Source organism: Dama dama, chromosome 15 (assembly GCF_033118175.1).
Source record: "Dama dama isolate Ldn47 chromosome 15, ASM3311817v1, whole genome shotgun sequence".
In the NCBI taxonomy this organism is placed as follows: domain Eukaryota; kingdom Metazoa; phylum Chordata; class Mammalia; order Artiodactyla; family Cervidae; genus Dama; species Dama dama.
In genome coordinates this window covers 91,880,675-91,898,289 of record NC_083695.1, presented here as the reverse complement: position 1 = coordinate 91,898,289, position 17,615 = coordinate 91,880,675, and the positions used below count along the sequence as shown (strand labels likewise).

General features: G+C 46.8%; 1 protein-coding gene across 2 annotated transcripts in view; it reads right to left on the bottom strand.

The window, feature by feature from the left end:
- The window catches only part of DOCK1 (dedicator of cytokinesis 1), a 544,913-nt gene that overhangs the window by 396,813 nt on the left and 130,485 nt on the right, over positions 1–17,615 (bottom strand). For both annotated transcript variants that reach the window (XM_061162908.1, XM_061162909.1), the window contains exon 23: positions 17,453–17,561. In XM_061162908.1, coding sequence (XP_061018891.1) covers positions 17,453–17,561 — 109 coding nt within the window. The remainder of the gene's footprint in view (positions 1–17,452; positions 17,562–17,615) is intronic.

The window sequence follows — 17,615 nt, the reverse complement described above, 5'->3', positions numbered from 1 at the left end:
CCTTCAGGATGGACTAGTTGGATCTCCTTCTCCAGCACCACAGTTTGAAAGATCGGTTCTCAGCGCTCAGTCTTCTTTATGGTCCACCTCTCACATCTGTACCTGACTACTGGAAAAAATCATAGTTTTGGCTATATGGACCTTTGTCAGCAAATTAATGTCTCTGCTTTTTAATACACGTCTAGTTTGGTCATAGCTTTTCTTCCAAGGAGAAGAGTCTTTTAATTTTATGGCTGCAGTCCCATCTGCAGGGATTTTGGAGTCACTGTTTCAATGTTTTTCCCATCTATTTGCCATTAAGTGATGAGAGCGGATGCCATGATCTTAGTTTTTTGAATGTTGAGGTTTAAGCCAGCTTTTCCACTTCCCCTCTTTCACCTTCATCAAGAGGCTCATGTCACACACACAGGACATAACCTCTCCAATGAAGGGAGCACCCTGGGTGAAAAACAGGAGTCTTGCCTGTACACCCCAGTGGCTTCCCTGGACATATGGTCACCAGTCCCTGTAGGGCTCTCAATGAGACTCACAAACTCTGAAAGGCGACTTACAAGATTCCAGGGAAACTTTTTTTTTTTTTTCCCAATTAAAAACATATATTACTTAAACATACAAATAAAAAAAAATATCCCATGACACAACTGAAAGAAGGAACGAAGAATTCTCTGAGGTAAAATTTCTAAGAACTTCTGTAATGTTCATATTGAGAGACCCTTGTGGGGGAAAGTCCTTTTTTTTTTTATTTATCTCTATTGCTTCCTTGGGAAATCCTGGTCTTTTCTAAAAGTGCAATTTTAGATTAAAAAATAAATCTATGTGGCAGTGCTAAGGGAGTCAGTTCAGAATCTCAGAGATAACGGTCTGGTTATCAGAACAGGACCACATTCATCTTCTCAGCTCTGAGGCCCTGGGATGGGACCATGGCTGCCCAACCCCCTGCTCCCGAGGCGGCTCAGCACTCAGCTCCTGGGATGCTGTATTCCCTAAACACCACCATCCCTGCCATCTCCACCTTCTCCTCCTTTTCCTTCTCCCTCCCATCATCACCCTCTGCCCCCTCTCTGAAATATTCACCCAACTCTACTCCCTCCAACCCTTAGAGCTCTGAACCAGCCCTGCCTGCTCTGACCATGCCTTATCTGGTGATCTCAGGCCACCTCCACTACCTGTCTGGCCTGCAGGCTCCTATCTGGATACCCAATGTTGCAGTAACGCACCACCTCATCTGTTACCTATTCTGGGGTACCAAAATACCTGCTTTCCTCAGGCTTCCCTGGCAACTCAGCTAGTAAATAACCCACCTGCCAATGGAGGAGATGCAAGAGATGCAGGTTTGATTGCTGGGACAGGAAGATCCCTTGGAGAAGGAAATGGCACCCACTCCAGTATTCTTGCCTAGAGAATCTCATGGACAGAGGAGGCTGTTGAGGCTATAGTCCACGGGGTTGCAGAGTCGGACACGATTAAGCTCACGTGCATACATGAACTGCTTCCTTAAACTGCAGACAGCAAGCTACACCTTTCTGTGTTTATTCCTCATGGCCTTGGACCAGTACGAATCCACAACTGGCACCAATTAATAAACTATTAATATCAATAATCTCAGATATGCAGATGACAACACCCTTATGGCAGAAAGCGAATAGGAACCGAAGAACTTCCTGATGAAAGTGAAAGAGAAGACTGAAAAAGCTGACCTAAAACTCAACATTCAAAAAACAAAGATCGTGGCATCTGGTCCCATCATTTCATGGCAAACAGATGAGGAAACAATGTAAACAGTGCCAAAATTTATTTTCTTGGTCTCCAAAATCACTGCAGAATATGACTGCAGCCATGAAATTAAAAGACGCTTGCTCCTTGGAAGAAAAGCTATGACCAACCTAGACAGAATATTAAAAAGCAGAGACATTAATTTGACAACAAAGGTCTGTCTAGTCAAAGCTATGATTTTTCCAGTAGTTAGGTATGGATGTGAGAATTGAACCATAAAGAATTCAGAGTGCCAAAGAATCAATGCTTTTGAACTGTGGTGCTGGAGAAGACTCTTGAGAGTCCCTTGGACTGCAAGGAAATCAAACCAGTCAATCTGAAAGGAAATCAGTCCTGAATATTTATTGGAAGGACTGATCCTGAAGTTGAAGCTCCAAAACTTTGGGCACCTGATGCAAAAAGCTGACTCATTAGAAAAGACCCTGATGCTGGGAAAGACTGAAGGCAGGAGGAGAAGGGAACAACAGAGGATGAGATGGTTGGATGGCATCACCAACTCAATGGACATGAGTTTGAGCAAGCTCCAGGAGTTGGTGATGGACAAGAAAGCCTGGTGTGCTGCAGTCCATGGGGTTGCAAAGAGTTGGACAAGACCAAGAGACTGAACAACGACAATATAAAGTCAAGCAATCCAATCCACACCATCTTTGCATTCGTGTCAAAAGCACATGTATATTCAAATACTAAATCTGACAATAACATCATAAAGATCACAACATGTAAAGCAGACCCAGAGAATCACTCACGGTTGTTTTCTCAGTAAGAATTTAATAAACATCAGGCAAACACCACACAGATGTTTAAGTTACCAAAACATTTTCTTCCCCAAGATTAATCCTCCTGTCCACTCCTAAAAGAGGCACCAGGTCCATCCATACTATGGACATACAGGCTACAGGCACCTATCCGACTCCAAACGCACTAAGACTCCAGGCAAGAAGGCAGAGAGGAAGGTACTGGAGTCTTTGATGAAGAAGTTCTGTGCCCAAAGAGAAACAAGCAGGAGCAGTCTCAACCTGGAATGCCCCCAAGAAGAACAAAGAAAGCCGCAGGACAAGGAGGAAGATGAGGAAGCCAGCTATGGGGCAGTGGGCGGGGCTGGGGGCAGGGAGCGGGACTGAGGGCAGAGGCGGGGTTGAGGGGCTATGGGTGGGGCTGGGAACAGTGGGTGGGACTGGATTGCAGTGGGCGGGGCTGGGGCCCATTTGGAGAGGCGGGGCCCAGGTGGAGCAGGCACCAGAGGCATCCCCAGGACCAAGAAGAGGGCCAGGGGAAATGGAAGGGCCTCAGGGGCCTGGAGGTTGTTAGGGAGAACCAGGGCTGCTGCAAAGCTTCAGAAACACACCTGCACAGCCTCCCCACACCAGCAGAAGGGTTACTGCTGTAGGCCTTAAATTCCAAGGTCCCTGTTGAAGTTTACCCCGAAACACCTGCTTTCTGGTTCTTTGGCATTTCCTTAATGATCACTGCGGATTATTTTGATTGAGCTTTTTGGTGTCATGTAACATCAATTCTTTTTTTTTTTTAAGATTATTTTTTGACGTGAACTACTTTTAAGGTCTTTATTGAATTTGTTACAGTATTGCTTCTGTCATTTTATGTTTTGGTCTTTTCTGGTACCAAGGCATACAGGATCTTAGCTGCTCGATCAGGAATTGAACTTGTACCCCCTGCATTAGAAGGCAGAGTCTTAACCACTGGACAACCAGGGAAGTCTCAGTAGTTCTGAATTTGTCAGCATCTCTTGGATACTGGTTTGGTCCAACCAGCAAGTCTCTCTGTCAACAGGATAGTATCATCTACTCTGTGAAAAGAGAGTTCCTTTTCTGTGTTCCTCAAACACACTGTGTGAGGAAACCAAGCAGGGAACGGCACTGGCCAGGTATTTATCACCAGCTTATTGGAAATAACATGCATAGTCCTTATAGAAACAGAAAGAATTCAGACAAGATCATGACCAAGGGGCTGACAGTGAGTAATCTCACAGCAGTAGACTTATGCGTATTATTTTAGAGGACTTGATTCTTTTTTTGTTATATCTTTGAGAAGCAATCAAAATAAAGAAATTAAATTTTCATTTAAAAATAGTCCTGTAATTTCTGTTGACTCAAGATTGTCTGCTAGGCAAAGTTTTAACACTGAAGCACAAAAACCACTCAGCTCCCACCCCAGCTCACTGCAATACAGCGCTGCTGGCTGCCCTGGGGGTTCCTCTGATTGCAGAGGAAATCAGAGGAACGTGGGAAAAGAGAAGGGGTAAGTACCTGACTCACATCCGAGACACACCCGAAGGGGAAATTGCAGTAAATAAATCTTATAACATGGAACTCTGCTGAACCAGTGGTATGTCTTCATGTCCCAGAAAAATATGGCAGGAAAAAGAAGGGGCCAACTGGTAGACCACATAAATCAGCAAAGTGATTGTCAAGGGGGATGGAGCCACAATGCTGCTCCCCTGAAGGACGCATTGATGGGAACACATCACGAGACTCATGACCCACCAGGAACTAACCAGATGATCCGCCTGACAAATAGCAGCAAGAATAGTATTTTTTTAAACTTTAAAATGAATCATTTAAAAGTAAAATAATGAAAGGATTTGGCGGTCACCTAATTTCTCAGTCATAGCACCTCTGTACTTAATCTTGAGTGGTGACCCTATAAAATGTGTAATGCCACAATGTGTATTTCCCGGAATTCTATGAAAATCTCATTTTCAAAAATTAATTGCACTTTAGTTACATTTTATTTAATCAGATGATGAGAAGTGCTGCTCTTCCTTAATCACATTGGAGAGAAGACAATTTATGCTTCAAAAAAAATCAGCAAGTCTAACTAAGAATCAATCACTGTATCTAAAGGTTACACAGGCAAGAATGAAACCTGCTTTATTTTAATAAGATATGCCTTTTATAGCCTTTTCTTTCCTTTACCGCGCCCCTAATTCAATGTACCATATTGGATGTGTAGGATTTCCCACGGGAAAAATAATTCTCCTTGAATTATAAAACTGTCACATTCACAGTTCATAGAGAATAATACTGCTCAGCTTCTCATCAAAATTGTTCTGCCTAGCACAGGATTCTAAAGTTTACAGTTTAAGTTATAAGCTGATTTGGGGATATCGCAAATACCCATGGGCTGAAGAAGGGGAAATCAAGGATTGACCCTCACTCCCGGGACAACTCTGGTTATGGTTTAGTCGCTAAGTCGTGTCTGACTCGTGTGACCCCATGGATTGTTGCCTCCCAGGCTCCGCTGTCCATGGGATTCTCCAGACAAGAATACTGGAGTGGGTTGCCATTCCCTTCTCCACAGGACGACTCCATCCCTGTGTAAATTCCTGAAAAAACTCAGATGTGACTTTTCGTGTATGCTAAGTCACTTCAGTCATGTCCGACTCTTTATGACCCTACAGATCGTAGCCCACCAGGCTCCTCTGTCCATGGGATTCTCCAGGCACGGATGTGAACTTCCCACTCCCCAACTCCCATATTAACTACATCCCAATGTTAACTACTTGAGCGCTTTTAAAATTCAACATCTAGTCCAAGATTTCATCCATACACACACAAAAATAATTTATTCCATCATAAAGTTCTGAAAAACAGCTTTAATGAAACTTTGAAATTACTTGATATAATGGAGCTGATGATTTTTTAAGCTCAATTATGAATTTATTTTTTCATACTTTCTAATGCTCTAGCACTAGCCAACTCGTTTCTCAGTAAAATTCTTCCTGGGCATATTTAAGGGCTGGTCTCCTCTCAGGTTTCAGCTTGGGCTACTTAGCATGCAGGTTAGAACACCAAACCTAAATGAAGGCTTTAAGTACCCTCTCCATCAGCCCAGTAGACAGGTCTGGAGAATAGCTACAGAAACCATTTCACAAAGTCACAAATTAGCATTGGCTTCAGCTACACTCACCAATGTCAGGTCAACCCTCCTGCTGGCTGCTTTACCCCTCTCTCTCCACTCTTTGCAGCAGCAAGTCTCTACTTCTCTTTCAACCTCCTCGAGTGTTTTCCTTCCTTCCATGGTCCCTCCTTTATAGGAAGAAGGTTAATGAGGGGGTCTTTCTGAAGATAATTTTAGCCTTGAAAAGCTAGACAGTCAATCTGGGTCCTCTAGGATTATAAATAGTGATAAAACAAATACAAGCCTCGGACTGGTGGTGGCCATTCTTCCCTCAAATAGAGAGAAAAGAGTACTGAGCCTGTGTGCATGCGTGCTCAATAGCTAAGTTGTATCTGACTCTTTTGTGACCCCATGAACAATAGCCTGCCAAACTCCTCTGTCTATGAGATTTCCCAGGCAAGAATACTGGAGTGGGTTGCCATTTCCTACTCCAGGGGATCTTCCCGACCCAGGGATCAAAGCTGTGTCTCCTTCACGGGCAGGTGGGGTCTATACCACTGAGCCACCTGGGAAGCCACGGAGCCAAGAGCAAGGATTTCTTTTCTTCTGGGTGGCGGGGGGCGGGGGGAGGTACTCTACATGGCATGTGGAATCTTAGTTCCCTAACCAGAGATTGAACTCACACCCTCTGCGGTGGAAGCATGGAGACAACCACTGAACCACCAAGGAAGTCTAAAAGCGACCCAGTCCCTCCCTGGGCACAGTCATGGCCAAAGCCTTGACCTGCCCAATGACATGAATCCGTTACTGTCCTTCTTTCTGAAGTGAGTATGAATTGAGTTTATACATTTAGACTCCTGCAGCTTTCCAGTAAGACCTGAAGTCACAGAGTGTCAGTCCTCTGATGCTGTCCTTCAGTATGGAGTGGAATGTTCTGGATCTTCTGCTTCTGGTGTCCCTTTGGAGTCAACAGCGACATGGTAACTTGCTGGAATTTTTGACTTGGGATGACATGGAGTCTATAGATCAAGGTGGAAAGACCCAACACCTTAACGATATTCAATCTTCTACTCAAGAACTGGAAGATCCTGCCATGAGGTTTACGTTATTTGCAATTAAAAGGGGCTACCATCCACAGAAACTCAGTAAGAACCGACAAACACGTTTAAGTGGAAGAAGCAGTACACAAGCAAAGTACACAGCAGACCCGGAGCCTTCAGTTTCCTGGGAGACCCAGGTTTAGATGGGTCAGACTGCTTTAGACTCTATTTAAAACTCCCTCATTTTTCCTAGAACAAAAATCTCAGAAGGAGTCCCATGGGGCAGCAGCAATGTGAAGATCCCAGAGAAGAGTCAGTGGACCTGGGCTCTAAATGTTTCTGTCAATGACTACTTTTAAAACACAGTGACTTTGCATGATCATGATTTCTCCCCTCTCTTTCTGATGGCTTTTCATTATCACTTTCTTTGGGCACCATGGCGGTGCTAGGAGCATCACAGGTGAGGACATGCACTGAAAGGCTCTGATGAGGGAGAGTGCTCCCCAAATGGAAGGCATTAGGATTATCTCTTGGTTCCTAATCCACCTGAACAGAAGCATCAGATAAGATCTCTCCAAAGCCTATGGGAGTCTGGGTTTGGTACTTTCCTATATTATGTTAGGGAACCAAGCATCTAACAGCAACAGGTTCTGTATTTATATAAACACCTCCAGCCACCCAGCCAGCAGCACCAAAAGGAGACAGGAGACAAGGGGTGGAAGCTGGACGCTGCCTAAAGAGAATCAGAAAACAAGAGGCCAATCCTAAACGACGGCCGTGCAGTTAGAAACGGCAGGGGGATACCATGCAAAAGCATGGAGATAAGTTATCAGCACACGAAAGCTGCCCAGGAACCCCTTTCCCCACGATGGAGTCAGGCAGAGTTACTAACACAGCAGCTCTCAGGAAGAGAGGACTTTTAAGCAGGGTCTCAGCAGAAGCCCACCCTCAACGCCTATGTATTGTAGAATCTTCACCCGTTTCTTAACATGTCTCTCCATTGTACCTGCACGCTCAGTCGTGTCCAACTCTTCGAGACCTCATGGACTGCAGCCCACCAGGCTCCTCTGTCCATGAGCTTTTCTAGGCAAGAATACTGGAGTGGGTGGCCATTTCCTCCTCCAGGGGATCTTCCCGACCCAGGGGTCAAATCTGCATCTCCTGCATCAGCAGGCAGATTCTTGACCACTGCACCACCGAGGAAGCCCTGTCTCTCCATCACACAGTGGCTTAAGCCAAAGATTTGGGAGGGGATGACACCTCCCCTGCTTTTTCTCACCTCCCCCATCAGAGCCACCACCACAGTCTGTAAACGACACCAGCAAGTCTCAACCGCCCTCTCAACACTCGTCACCAATCCAAGAGCCCAATGTCTCAGCCACAGGCCATTTTGCCCCCAACCCCAACCCCAGGAGACACTTAGCAATGTGCAGACACATCTCTGGTCATCATTCGAGGGACTGCATGTGGTGTGTAGAGGCCAGAGATTCTGCTAAACATCTCTGGTGCACAAGACAGCCCCATAGCCAAGAAGGATGGGTCCCGGGTGTCAAGAGTGCCAAGGGAGAGGACCTCACTGTAGTCCAGCCCCATGCAGGACCGATCACCCAGACCTGATGTCAGCCTGTCACCGTATCACTGCCGCCCCCACCCATTCTGTAGACAGCAGCCAAACGGCCCTTTGAGAAGCCATGTCTGGCCTGAGCATGACCTCTCCTGTGGCGTCCACGGATCCTGAGCGGGACCACAGGGCTCTGCCCCGACATGCCCCCACCCGCTTCTCTACGCTCTCCCAACATCCCGCCCAGTCTCACTACCCATCCTTCCGCCCACATCTGCTGACCGTATGGCCAGTCCCTGAAAGCAGCACAGACCTTCTAGTCTGCTCTTCTACCCAGAACTTCTTCCCCCATCCAGTACTTCTTTCACTCTTGAAACCTTCTTTGAGGGAAAAAAAAAAAAGAAACCTTCCTTGAAACAACCTCCCACCCCCAACCAACTCTTCCCATCCCCTGATACGCCTTGTCATCCTGTCCCTTACTTCCCTCAAAAGGACTCATTACAATCTCAAATTAGAGATTCATGTCTATGCTGTGCATAAAATCATTCAACTGCACATGCATGGATAGGGTGATTTAACTTATATCTGTCTCACTGACTTCAATGTAATCAGCATGAGGACACAGCCCACATCTGTGTCACATATGCTGTGTCCAGTGCCTGCCACACAGAACGAACATATAAGTAAATGAAGTTTTGAAACAAATGAGTAAATAAATGGGATGTGCTACACATAAAGCCACCCATGAGACCCGCTCAGCTTCACAGAGCACTGAATAGACCCTGAATGCAATGGTGGAAGGAGAAGAGGGTGGGGTTGTGTCTGGTCCGATGGCAGGGGGACGCATAGGAGGCAGAGAGTGCAGGTGAAGGCAGCTAGGGGAGAGACCCCTGAAAGCCAAGGGCAAGGGCAAGGAGAAGGTAAGCACTTCAAGGGCCTGAGCACTGAAGCCAAGAACGAAAAAGGAGCACTTTTCCACCAGTGAACATCACCCAGCGGACAGGACAGGTGGCTGGGAAGGGCCTGGAGTCCTGTAATCTCAAATCAAAGGCTGGTCCTCCAACAGAGGTAGGAACACGTGGTAATCAACACGGAGGAAATTCATCACAAAATTAAAGGAAAGATCAATGCCACCAACTACTTCTCAATAAAATCATTCACTACAGGTTTAAAATGCTAAAAACAAAAATCCCAGTATTCAACAATGGAAAAATTAGGATGATGAAAAATCATTTGATTAAGCAAACGAACGCACATCAATTCAGGCATCTGTTCTGAACTGGTATGGAGCCATTATGATTATAACTACTCATTAATATGGAAAAATGCTCATGATACAATGATAAAAATGGAGTAAAGCAAACTGTATCTAGGTTGTAACAACTGATATAAAAACTCTCATGCATGTGCCCCATAACTTGGGTAGAAAGTCAACACAAAAAGGAGATCATGAAATCATGATAAAAGGGGGTAAGGTGAACCTTAACTGGGTTGTAATTGTAAAAACTCTCTCATGCACGTGCACCATGACTTAGGTAGAAATGCAACACAAACTGTTGGTTTGCTGAGAGAGTGGAGAACAGAAATCATCTTGCTTTCCTCTAAGGCTGCATTTCTGCTATTGCTGCAAAGTCTTATCCACTTCAAATGGGGGTGGGGAGGCAGAGTGCTAGGAAAAAGTGTCTCCATCCAGACAGCTCCAGACAAAGTCTGCCCACGTGGGTGGTCTCTCAAGTGTCCTAGGACAGGAGCCAAGAAGACTGTGGAACTCCCCACCAGGAACTCTGGCCGGGAGGGAGATCCCAGAAATCCAACACTGGGCGAGTGCTTTCCAAATTATAAACTAGAGGGAGCTGGAAGCCCCCGTGTCAGCTGACTTCAAATCACTTAGCCAGACTCTGGAACTCTGAGGCATCTGGAAACCACAGACTGGAAAGCAGCATGGAAATGAACAACTGGAAGCATTCTGAGCCAAAGGTTTGCCAAGCAAATGCCCTAGAATATTTTCTTCCCTTTATTTGTTCTTGCTGCTGCTGCTGCTTTTTTGATGTGAGTCACGACTCCACTTCTGAGTGTCTTATCATGTGTATACAAGGAAAACTTGTGAAATCAGAATAATCTAGAACGCTGGGCAGTGGAGGGCTCGTACACAGGTGAAGACGGCCTGGAGGGGAATATCAGCACCGGCCCAGACTCCCACCACCCCCGACTCCGGGGCGGCCAGGGTGGTCCTACACACGTGAGTGCTGGCCACGCCCACCTCAAAGAGTGCCAAGGATCAACACCAGCATCACGCCCGAGAATGACTGAGAGGGAATCTGCATTTTCCCAAGACCTCCAGGTGATGTGCGTACACACACTGGGAGCTGAGAAGCTCTAGCCCCTCTGGGGCCCAGACAGTTATGGTCCCAGGGTCAGTGTGGCTCTGATGTTCCTCATTTATTTAGAATACAGCCTGATCTCTGATGGGTGGCCCTTGGAAGGAAAGCTATGACAAGCCTAGACAGCGCAATAAAAAGCAGAGACATCATTTTGCCAACAAAGGTCCATATATTAAAAGCTATGGTCTTTCCAGTAATCATGTACAGATGTGAGAGCTGGACCATACAGAAGGCTGAGCACCAAAGAATTCATGTTTTCGAATTGTGGTGCTGGAGAAGACTCCTGAGAGTCCCTTGGACAGCAAGGAGATCAAGCCAGTTAATCCTAAAGGAAATCAACCCTGAATATTCATTGGAAGAACCAATGCTGAAGCTGAAACTCCAATACTTTGGTTACCTGATGCAAAAAGCCAACTCATTAGAAAAGACCCTGATGCTGGGAAAGATTGAAGGCAAAAGGAGAAGGGGGTGGTAGAAGATGAGATGGTTAGATAGCATCACTGACTCAATGAACATGAATCTGACCAAACTCCAGGAGATAGTGAAGGACAGGGAAGCTCGGCGTCCTGTAGTCCATGGGGTCACAAAGACTCGGACACAAATTAGTGACTGAACAACAATTATGACGGTTCCCATATCCCTCTGGCTGGCTTCTTCGGGGTCTGGAATCATCTGAGCTAAAGGAACGGGACTCAGCAGAACTCTCATCTCCTTACCTGATTCGGCCACCAGTCCTGCACCGAGACACCAAGGTTACGAAAGCAGGTGACTCCTTAGGATCAAATAGCTCCCGGGGAACCAACCCTGCGGTCCAGTCCTCAGTCCCACGAAGCAGTGGAGGAGTGGAAACCCAGACAGAACCAGCGTTCTAGCGCGAAGGGCAGGCAATCACATGGAACACAACAGCCCAGGTGGGAAGGGCGCAGATTCACCGGGTGGGCAGCGAGTTCTGACAGCTCTGTTCCTGACCTCACAGACCTTCAGAGCATTTGGAAATCTGCACGGGCCCAGCTAACCAGACAGAACAAGCTCTTTGCCACAGAGAAAGGGCCTGCCATGGAGGCTACCGAGGCACTGTTCATGGAGAGGAAAGCTAGAAACAATCTAAGTGCCCAACTGTAGCAGAACACTAGTAAAATAATCTATGACACAACCATGAAGCAATATAACCTTAAAAAAGATGCTTATGGCGGGCACAGTGGGGGAAAGGGAAGATGGGGCAAATGGAGAGAGTTGCAAATTGGCATATGTACATGACCATGTATAAAATAGCTTGCTAGTAGGAAGTTCCAGTATAGCAGAGGAAGCTCAGCTCCACGCTCTGTGATGACCCAGAGCAGGAGGATGGGGAGGTGCTCCAGAGGGAGGGGAGATATGTATACCTGTGGCTCCTTCATGCTGCTGTGCAACGGACACTTACACAACATTGCAAAGCAATTATCCCCCAATTAAATCAATAAATGAATAGATGTTCTTCAAAAATACTAAAGGATATACGTAAACGTATGTGGATAAAAGGCAAGTTGTAAAAGCATGTATATATAAACATTCACAGTATATGTAAATATCTGTACACATACATATGTAATCTCATACATCATCATAGACACATGATGATGCTAAGTAAGGAGGAAAAACCCACAATTAACAAGAAAAACATGCTAACACTGTAATTTATGGTGGTGAGAAGACAAGTGTGTCTTATTTTTCTTAATTGACTTTTTGGCATTCTCCACTTTTCTAACAAGATCACATTTTACATTTATACTGAGCTCAAGGACACAACAAATCCCTGATTTGTTTAGGGGAACTGGCAAGACTTCACATCCTTATAGAAATCTTGAATTCAGCACATGAAGTGGAAGACAAAGGGATTCGGGAAATAGGGGCCAAGGGGGAGCTCCTATTACTAGAGCAGAGGCCCTGAACAGGTCAGCGGCCAGCTGTGAAACCCGAGTTTCTCATCTGCAAGGAAATCGTATTGTTTGTTTGTCATCACTCCTGGACTTCCCAGCTGGCTCTCGTGGTAAAGAGCCCATCTGCCGATGCAGGAGACTCAAGAAATGTGGGTTCCATCCCTGGGTCTGGAAGATCCCCTGGAGGAGGAAATGTCAGCCCACTCCAGTATTCTTGCCTGGAAAATCCCATGGACAGAAGAGCCTGGCGGGCTACAGTCCATGGGGTCACAAAGAGTCAGACACAACTGAGCAAGCACAATCATGATCTAAGACATTCAGAGAGATTTTCAGAGGGCAAAAATATTTGAAACTTACAAATCTGTGAAAAGCAGTCATGAACCCCAGATGTCAGTTTAGAAATGGACATAAAGCAGCCAAAACTCCTGATAAGGAAAATTTTTAGATAAAATAGAAGACAAGTATGTGTAGTTCAAGTCCAGATATTAACTTTTTAAGGAAATGAAAACCATACTGATTGGAGGGCAAAGATCATCCCACAACTGCATTTACTACTAAGACAGTACAGCTTATTTCCAATGCACTTCCTTCTAGAGAAAGCCAGGCAGACGTGGGACCACCAGCAGTGAGAAAGGCAAGAGACAAGGAAGCCAGTGCCCCAGGAACAAGCCCCTGGAAGGAAGGCAAAGTCTCACGTGTCTGTGCCCAGCTCAGCTCAGGGGCCTCAAATTCAATCCATCCTCGCCCCAGTCCAGACTACATGCTGGGGGGGAAATTCACTGAGCACCAGGAATCTGTGCCTTTACTTGACGATGGAAGACACACAGAAAACTAATAATATTTCATACTAAACCAAACAGGAAAGACAGCGGAAGAAATAGAATGGTAAAGAACGGTGTTTTTCAAATGTGGGTGAGATACACTTGCTCTTTAGGAAATAAATTTAGCGCCTGTCAACCAGCAATTTTTTTTTTAGTGAAATACATTAGTTCAGAATAGACTAAAGGATACCAGAATAGAATAGAAAATGCCAGAATACATCACATGGGATAAGGGGTAAGAACTGCTTCATGAAAGACTTTCCCGCTTCACACACACACCACACACACAGCAATGCATTTCTTATTGTGGGTGAGGGTCACTGTCGCCCTCGACAGAAGATTCTAGAATCCTCTGGGCAGACTGTGCCCAGTTTGCGGGGTAGTCTTTTCTAGGATAATCCCACAGAGCTGTAAGATTTGTGGACTGGAGTTAAAATGTCAGTGCTTGTGTTAATCCTGATGGCTACACACCAAACGCCCCAAATCTAGCTCTGAGATCCATGTGTGGTAAAGAAACAGAAGGCCCTGCAGCAAACACGGGTGGAGGGCCATCACCAAGACCCCAAACTCCAAGAAGCCTCAGGACCAGCCCCACTGAACTGCCTTTATCCTCCTTTGGACAAACCCAACTTCTGGGGCACAATGTCAAAGTTTTTTAATTGCTTTACGCCAAAAGAAAAAAGGGCGGGGTGGGGGGGGGGCGGACATATCCATTTCAATGAAAAGCTCCATGGGGAATGAAGCTGATGTCTTTACAGCCCTAGAGGATATGATCCAGACCTGCTGTCTGTTGATGTGGACAATCGGTCCTGGGTCCTGTTTCTGATCCATGGAATCACGGGTGCCCAGGGACACTCTCTAGGGGAACAGAATGTGGCTCTGGAAGCAGGCAATCTGGGCCTCCGTCATCCCTACACCCAGTCCCATGACCTCCGGCAAGTTCATTAATAACTCCAGGTATCTTCCTGTAAAATCCATGACTATACCCATGGAACAGGGTTACTCTGAAGGATCACAGAAGATGCTAAAGATGAGAAAGCACTCAGAATAGCAAGTGATCAGCGAACATCAGCTGTGGCTGTTCCGGCCCTCATGCTTCTTTCTAGCCACTGTTGGAAGCCATCCTTCCAGAGGCTTCTGGGCATCCAGAGGGATGCTCTACCTGCGTCTCTAAGAACCAAAGGCTAGGAGAGTTGGCTGGGTTGACTGTGAAGGTTTCTCAACGGCAGAAACTGGAATCTGACCCATTTCTCCAGGCAGCTGGAGAACATCACGACTTCCTGAGACAAAGAAGGCCATCGCCAGATGTGAGTTTTGGGGGAACGCTGAAATACAGTCGGGAAACCAGATGGTCAGGCACAGCACTGAGGGCGTAGAGGGTACAGGGAGGGGCTGCCATAACGTCATCCAGAGTCCCTGAGCCCCTCACACCCAGGGCTCAGCGTAGTCACGGTCGCGGTGAGCAGAGGAAGAGAAAGCAATGGAAGGGGATGATCACGCCTGGCTTGGAGAGGCCGCAGGTGAAGGGTCACTGGGTCACACCTGGAGGAGAGGCAGTGACCACGTGCGGGTGGAGCAGAGAACCGAAGCAGGAGGCACTGGCCCAGGTCCAAGGATCGGCTCCCGGGGAGGAGGACACGGGAAGTGTGACGGCCAGGAGGGTTCCCCGGAGCGCCTGCTGAGAATGTCTGGGGACAGCTGTGGGCAGGTGAAAGGGGCAAGCTGACGTGCAGACAGAAAGTTCTAGACTAAATATATGCTGAAACTTCCACACGGATTCCGTGTGTTTCCTGAAGTTAACTATGATCTGAATCTCCTCTTGCCTCTCCCTTTATTGAGATGTAAAACGCTAACCTGAATCCAGAAGGTGGGTGTCAGTGGTGGCTTCAGGGTGCTCAGAGCGGTCACATCAAGTCACCCTGAACGACACCAGGAAGGCACGGGCCATGCTGACCTCCTAACTCACAAACGGGTGCCTGCAGGTCACCCCCAAGATCAAGGCAGCAACCAGGGCCACCCCGGGAAACAAAGTCTCACCCCCAAGGAAGTCTTTTTTCATAATTCCTCTACGTAAGATGACTCACAACTGTATTTCCATTTCCGCAGAGCAAAACTTAGAAAGTTAAAAACTACAGAAAAACAGGATCCCATGATGGGAATTCTTAACTTTGAGAAGCTGAGAAAGCACCTATTGTGAAAGACAAAATACAAAATTAGCAGAAGGGTGGCAACATTTCACATAACACTCAGTCATCTGTCTTGCAGATGTAAGGTTGCATCAATGCACAAACGTCATTGAATTCACTGTGCCTCATAATAGAACACCCACCAAAGGAAGGACTTCCAAGTCTACAGTTACTAAATGTCTTGACATCCAGGGAGGTGGGCAGACACAAGTCAAGCCCGATCAAAGTTAATAATCTAACAGTATATTTAGAAATCTAAAAGAATTTCTGGGCTCAAAACTTCCTGTCATTTTATCTATTCTTAGACTCCCAGGCTCTGTTTTTTCCGAAATGCCACAGGATTTAGGAGTTAATGTACCAAACACACTGTTAATTTTAACCTCAGAACAATAAGGCAGCTTTAGGCAATAAGTTGGACTTCCCTGATGGCTCAGATGGTACAGAATCTGTCCGCAATGTAGGAGACCTGGGTTTAATCCCTGGGTTGGGAAGATTCTGTGAAGAAGGGAATGGCAAACCACTCCGGTATTCCTGCCTGGAGAATTCCACGGACAGAGGAGCCTGGAGGGCTACTGTGCATGGGGTCGCCAAAAAGTCAGAGACCACTGAGCAACTTTCACTTTCAGGCAGCAAGCTGCCAAAATAATTAAGCCACAACTTGAAAATAGGCACCACACAGCTTTCTCTGTGGACCACCAGCTCTACATCAAGACAGAAATGATACTGAGGGACCACCGCTCCTCCAGACAGCAGCATCAGCTCTGGGATCAAAGGATCACTATGACTCTTCACGTTGAGTGATGCTGGTTCCCCTGGTCACAGCAACGTGACACACACCAGAGCACACGGACATCTTTGTTCGAGACTTAAAAGCTGGGAAATCACTTTCCCACATCAGTTTTAAGACAATAGCCATAAAGATGCGTTCTGAAATGACACATTAAAAGAACATTCAAAGAGGAAAGTGAGAACACAGCAGGCTACAGGAGCAGTGGAATGAAAGCTACGAGTTAATCATTTGGAAGAGTCTCGTCCTCGGAAAGAATCAGCACGGGCAGCACACGCAGACTACATGGCTTCTTCTGCAGTAAGTCAGCCACGTGGAAATTTCTGGAAAGCAGGATGCTAGGGAGTGTAGGGGTTCTGGCATGCTCCGTGGGCTTTTCCCCACGCCCTGCCACCTGGCACCTCCACCACTAGTGTGGAGGTGCCACGCTTTGGTATAGGCATCTTGATCCCACCAAGGTATAGGCATCTTGATCCCACCAAGGACCACAGGGCAAGAACAGATAATGAGGTGATAAGAAGAGCAGGGCCATGGGAAGACTGGATCCCGACTCGACAGAGGATGAAGATGTATCACTATGGGCACAGCTTCGCCTGAGGTCTGGCGGATGCCTGGGGCACCTAGAGCCTCAGCCTCCCACTCCTGCTCAGATACTGAGATGCCCTGACAACAGACACAAAAACATTGTTCTCATCCTCTTCCCCACCCTTCCATGCAGGAAACTGGGACCCTCTCCCCACCAAGAAACAAAGAGCAACGGGAGGGACTTCCCTGGCAGTCCAGTGGTTAAGAGTGCACGCTTCTACTGCAGGGGGTCAATGCGTTTGATTCCTGGTTGGGGAACTAAGATCCCACATGCTGAGCGGCACAGCCAAATTTTAAACAATCAAATTTAATTAAAGAAAAAAAAAAAGAGCAATGGTAGCAAAATTTAAGAGCAGCTATAGAGGAAGCAAAGAGGATCCCATTACAGGCACCACAATTACAGTCAAGGCAAAGCCACTCCTGGGCCTTCTGCTCAAGTCCAGGTTTCGTAGGACACACAGTCCCTGGTTTTCTGGGCCCGTGGGGAGCCCCGCGTCTAAGAGCAGCCCGGACGCAGTCGATGCTGCCACACCCAAGGGCCTACCTTCACCCGGACGGTCTGGTCCGACACGCTGCTCATCATATCGCTGATGGACCGGAAGAGCTGCACCAGGGACTCCACGAAGTCGGCCTCTCCTTTGTTCTCATAGAGCCTGCAAAGGAACACACGGGTCTGAGGGGCAGGCGCGTGGCGCACGACCGCCTTC